The sequence below is a fragment of the Myotis lucifugus genome, unplaced genomic scaffold, assembly GCF_000147115.1.
Source record: "Myotis lucifugus unplaced genomic scaffold, Myoluc2.0 scaffold_9, whole genome shotgun sequence".
Classification (NCBI taxonomy): domain Eukaryota; kingdom Metazoa; phylum Chordata; class Mammalia; order Chiroptera; family Vespertilionidae; genus Myotis; species Myotis lucifugus.
Genome location: NW_005871057.1, coordinates 16,019,498 through 16,025,478, shown reverse-complemented (window position 1 = coordinate 16,025,478; position 5,981 = coordinate 16,019,498). Strand labels below are relative to the sequence as shown.

Here is a 5,981-nt window from a genome sequence, read left to right as displayed (position 1 = left end):
ATTCTGTTTGGAGGCATTTGAAGTTGCTGGAAAACTCAGAAGGTTACAGCTGCCTTTAGTTACAAGAGCCCAGAGAACACAGAACTCCTGACCTGATTGGGTGGGTGTTCCACTGAGATCAATTATACAATCTTAAGAAATATAGAACACACCCTGCAAAACTTCCAAAATAGCTCAGCTGCTACATCTTAAGCTTGAAGACTTTTGAGTTTCTGCTGTGGTGTTTGCATAACTGCGGCCTCATAAGTGGCCAAAGCCCTAGAAATGGCATTGAGTAACGGCCAAGACCAATGGCCCAAAGAAGACATTGTGATGTTACTGGACCTCCTGAAGAATAATCTCCCATCCAATGACAACCACACATTCAAAACAACCCAGTCACAGATGGACTGGGGGAAAGTAGCTTTTAAAGGCTATTCTGGAGAAATGTGCAAACTCAAGTGGTTAGAGGTTTCTAGTAAGATAAGAAAGTATCGTACTTTGACAGAATTAGTCCTGGAAGCTAAGGAACATGTTAAAAATTCTTACAAAAGCAAAAAACTGAAGAAACATCCTGACATGCCCAAGCAGCCCCTGACTGCTTATCTCCGCTTCTTCAAGGAGAAGCGTCTTGAATATTCCCAAATGTACCCCAAACTCAGCAACAAGGAGCTGACCAAGGTCATGTCTGAGAAATACAAGGAGCTCCCAGAGGAGATGAAGATGAAATATATTCAAGATTTCCAGAAGGAGAAACAGGAATATGGGGGGAAAATGGCTCAGTTCAGGAAAAACCACCCTGAACTAGTGCAGAACTCCAAGACATCTGTTGTCCCCAAAAGAAGCCCAAAATGGGCCCCCAAGAAATTTCAGAGAAAAGGGAAAGAAGTGAAGTCTTCCTCAGGAAACAATTTTTCAGAGGAGATAAACTTCCATGGAGAGCCCGAGAAGCCCCCCATGAACGAATTCCAGAAGTTCCACCAGGATATGTGGTCGAGTATGGAGCTGCAAGGCCTCCCCCCGAGGGAGCGCATGGTGGAGATTAGCAGACGCTGGCAGCGCATCCCAAAGAGCCAGAGGGAGCATTACAGGAAGCAGGCTGAGGAGCTGCAGAAACAGTACAAGGTGGACCTGGAGCACTGGCTCAAGAGTCTGTCTCCTGAAGAGTACGCTGCCTACAGAGAGAGAACCTCTGGGAAGAGGAAGAACACGAACATGCGTGGAGGTCCAGACCCCAAGATCATCAGGACAGATGTGCAGTCTCCATCAGCAAGGTCTCTGCAAAGAGAGCTTGCACAGAACCAGCGGCCACAGGCTCCAGGGACAGAGTCATCAGAGACAAATGGGGACTGTTTTCATTCCTCATGTGGATCTGAAGAAAGGGAGGAACATGAGGAAAATGCAGAAAGCTGCAGCTCCTCAGATTCCAGCAGTAGCGATGAAGATGACAGCAGCTCCAGCTCATCTTCCTCGGGGGACACCTCTGACTCAGACTCCAATTGAGCTTTGTTCATTCCTAGATGGTGGGACAGAGATCTTCCCAACAGAAGTCTTTGGCATCTATGTAAATTGAAGGGCTCTTCTCCCTGTCCCTTTTTATTGCTTTGCTTCTTCCTTCCTTTCCCTTCCTCCTCCTCAATACAGAGTAGGACAGGTTGGGAAGCAGGGAATTGGGACAGAACTCTCAATATCAGGTCCACACACCTGGGAAGAGAGGTTCCTGCAGGGAAAAGAAATAGAAATGTGAACCTGTATTGGGTCACCCTACATCATCAGTATCACTCCCCCTAGGATATCAGTGTAAGGAAGGATCTTGAAACAAATGGTGAGATGATTGGGCAGCTGTGAGGAGCACACTTCACTAGACTGAGTCTGAAGAAAGAAGTTTTGCTTTTCTCATTTTCTGTCTGCCAGACGTGGTCTAGGGTCCACTATAAGCCTGTGACTCCTACATTCTCTGCAAGAACTGTACCTCTGGACTCTTATACTACATCTGCTGTGAGAAAGGAGTTGGCCATTCTTAATGTGAGAGTGGGCAGCATTATGTAGCAGGCAATATTTATACATGTATATTTAACTCTGACATCTCCATGAGACTTTCTTACTAATTTCAAATAAAATTTGAGGGCCTCCATGGGGAAAAAAAAAAAGTCTTAACTAAAAAGCAAAACAAAAAGAAAATCCTGTCATACACTACAGCATGGATGAGCACAGAGGACATTATGCTAAGTGAAATAAGCCAGACACAGAAAGACAAATACTGCATGGTCTCACTTATATGTGAAATCTAAAAAAGTCAAACTCACAGAAGCAGAGAATATAATGGTGGTTGCCAGGGCCTGGGGAGTGGGGTAGATGGGGAGATGTTGCTCAAAGGATACAAAGTTTAAGTTATGTGGTATGAATAAGTTCTAGAGATTTAATGTTCAGCATGGTGACTATCTATAATAATAAAAGCTATTATGCTAATATGCTAATTTGACAGGATGTCCTTCCATCCTTCTGGACGAAGCCAGGGCTGCAAGGGAAGCCTAGGTCTCTGGTGCCAGAGGGAAGCTGGTGCCGGCAGCTGGGGGAAGGAAGGCCTGGTCTTCCACGAATTTCGTGCATTGGGCCTCTAGTCAATAATAATGCTGCATTGTATATTTGAAATTTGTTAAGAGAGTAAATATTAAATATCCTCATCACAAAAAAGGTAACTGTGAGGGGATGGATATGTAAATAATCATGATTGTGGTAATTTCACAAATATATACAAATATCAAAGCAGCACATTGTACACCAAGTATGTCAAACTCAAAGGCTAAGACGGGCCAAATAAACAAGGTTTAAGTTTATGTGGGCCAAAAAAAAACAAAAGCTTCAGTTTTCATAGGAACATAGGTTTATTTCGATAGCAACATGCTTAATACAAAGGGCTGAAATAAATGAATAATTATTAACATAAAATAATAGAACATTTTAATAAAAATTAATATTTTTTCTTGAACATTATCTTATCAGACACTGAATAACTGCACAAATTAATAAGCAAAATGCAAATAAACCTATTTTTCTTGTTCTCCAAAAGTGAAATATTTCCTGTTGCACACACCAAACAAGTCAGTACAAGACTAATAACATGGCAAACAGCTACTAAAATACTTGCTGCTAGTATTAGTCGAGAGAAATGGTGCACCTGTGCCTAAGGTGTGTAAGGGAAATGAATGCAACATAATTATAGTAATCAGTCATGAGCAAACGTTGTAGTTCGTTATTAATAATTATGTATAACAGGATATTGTAAAGATTAAGTTATGAAATTTTCATTCAAACATTTCTTACATATCGTTATATTGACTGGGCCGCAAAAATATTCATTGTGGGCCACATGTGGCCCACGGGCCATGGGTTTGACATGCTTGTTGTACACGATAAATATATACAATTTTTATTTGTCATTTGTACTTCAATAAAGCTGAGGACAAAAAGCACACTTCTACCCAACTGAGTATAGAAAGAAAAAAAAATAACTTTATAACAGAGAAACCTAGCGTACACCACCTAAACCACGTGATCCAGGTTAATGTTACCAGAAAGAAGTCACATCGATGCCCTGTGCCCCACCCAATTTGATATGACAAGAAGGGCACATCACCTCTGTGGTGTTCTTCCCTAAAATTCATCTCTGTCTTTTCATGAGAAAACATCAGACAAACCAAAATTGGGAACTTTCCACAAAATATCTGACAATTACTGTTCAAAAGTGTCAAGGCTGTGAAAGACAAGGAAAGACTGAGAAACTGTCACAGATTGGAGGAGACCAAGAAGATATGACAACTAAAGGAAGAGAAGGTGGGAGGGAGGGAGAAGGGTAGAAAGGAAGATGGTAAAGGACTTGCCCGTTGTCAGGAAGATATGAAGACTTCTGGACCTAAATTCTTATTCCTCATTTCATCTTTGCTATTTTCTTTTTTTTTTTATTCATTTAAAAAAATATTATAATAAGTATTACAAACGGTATTACATATGTGTCCTTCCACCCCTCCCCCCCGCCCTTGACAATCCCCTGCCCTCCCTTACCCCCCAGTGTCTTATGTCCATTAGTTATGCTTATATGCATGCATACAAGTCCTTCGGTTGATCTCTTACTCCCCTCCCTTCTGCCCCCCAACCCTCTCTGGCCTTCCCACTGCAGTTTGACAATCAGTTTGAGGCAGCTCTGCCTCTGTATCTATTATTGTTCAAAAGTTTGTAATGGTCTTTATTATCCATGAATGAGTGAGATCATGTAGTATTTTTCCTTCATTGACTGGCTTATTTCACTTAGCATAATGCTCTCCAGTTCCATCCATGCTGTTGCAAATGGTAAGAGTTCCTTCTTTTTTACAGCAGCATAGTATTCCATCGTGTAGATGTACCACAGTTTTCTAATCCATTCATCTACTGATGGGCACTTAGGCTGTTTCCAGATCTTAGCTATGGTGAATTGTGCTGCTATGAACATCTGGGTGCATATATCCTTTCTGATTGGTGTTTCTGGTTTCTTGGGATATATTCCTAGAAGTGGGATCACAGGGTCAAATGGGAGTTCCATTTCCAGCTTTTTGAGGAAACTCCATACTGTCTTCCATAGTGGTTGCACCAGTCTGCATTCCCACCAGCAGTGCACAAGTGTTCCTTTTTCTCCACATCCTCTCCAGCACTTGTCGTTTGTTGATTTGTTGATGATGGCCATTCTGACACGTGTGAGATGGTACCTCATTGTTGTTTTGATTTGCATCTCTCAGATGATTAGTGACTTTGAGCATGTTTTCATATGTCTCTTGGCTTTCTGGATGTCCTCTTTTGAAAGGTGTCTATTTAGATCCTTTGCCCATTTTTTGATTGGATTGTTTATCTTCTTTTTGTTAAGTTGTATGAGTTCCCTATAAATTTTGGAGATATGGCCCTTATCAGATATGACGTTGGCAAATATGTTTTCCCACGCAGTGGGTTTTCTTGTTGTTTTGTTGATGGTTTCTTTTGCTGTGCAGAAGCTTTTTATTTTGATGTAGTCCCATTTGTTCATTTTCTCTTTAGTTTCAACTTTGCTATTTTCTTGACATGCAACAGGAATCCCATGGAACCTTCCTTGCCTGAACCGCTCCTACCACAAAAAAGATAAAACACAATTTGTCCAAGGAAATATAGGCATCTATCCCTGTAAATGTAAATCCTAAAACTACACTTGAAATATGCAGCCACACTGTCCCTTCTTTCTATATGACTCTGATACAGGTATTATGCTATAGATAATATTACCTGAATAAAGCACACCAATTAATTATTAATTTACTAAGTTATGAATTCTAGTGATTCCTTTAGTTCTTTAATATCTCATTTTAATCTTAGGTTAATAATTGCTTATTGTGAAAATCCTGGGACAGTTCACAAAAACCTAAATTGCAAACCTTTAAAAAGAGACAAATTCATTATTATGCAAATTATCATGTATTAATATAATACCCCAACAACATTCCTAGATGTTTGAAATATTATGCTATAAGATTTTAGTGATTGATGCTACAAGGATTGTTGCAATCTACTCATAACTTGACAGCATTAAGTTTTTATTGAGCACTTATTATGTGCTAGGTTCAGTTAGGGCTAAAATACTGAAAGACAGATAATTTCTCTATGATCATAGAGTTCAGAGTCTAGAGAGGAGACAAACATAAACAAGGGAAAAAATAATTATAATTTTTTTATAAATGCAATGACAGAAGAGTCCTTAGAAAGAAAAATTTGTCAGGGGGCTAGGGGAAGGGAGCTGATTTCAATTGAGTCTGCAGACAAAGCCTCTTCAAGAAGGTGACCTTTCCTATTTGTCTTTAAAAAACAAGCAGTAGTTATAAAACTGTGCTATACACATTTAAAAGATGGAAAAGAAACCACCTAAAAATCCTATCTAATAAAGAGGGAATATGCTAATTGACCCAAATGCTGTTGCAAAGATGGTGGCACCCACAGCCAATAAGGAG

The 5,981-nt window shown here is 40.0% G+C and overlaps 1 protein-coding gene across 1 annotated transcript; it reads left to right on the top strand.

Moving 5' to 3' along the window:
• The first annotated feature begins 264 nt into the window (after positions 1-264).
• On the top strand, positions 265-1,482 carry LOC102417462 (upstream-binding factor 1-like protein 1). The gene has a single exon (XM_006084051.3). It carries the CDS (start codon positions 265-267, stop codon positions 1,480-1,482), a length of 1,218 nt encoding a protein of 405 aa, XP_006084113.1.
• The last annotated feature ends 4,499 nt before the right edge of the window (positions 1,483-5,981 follow it).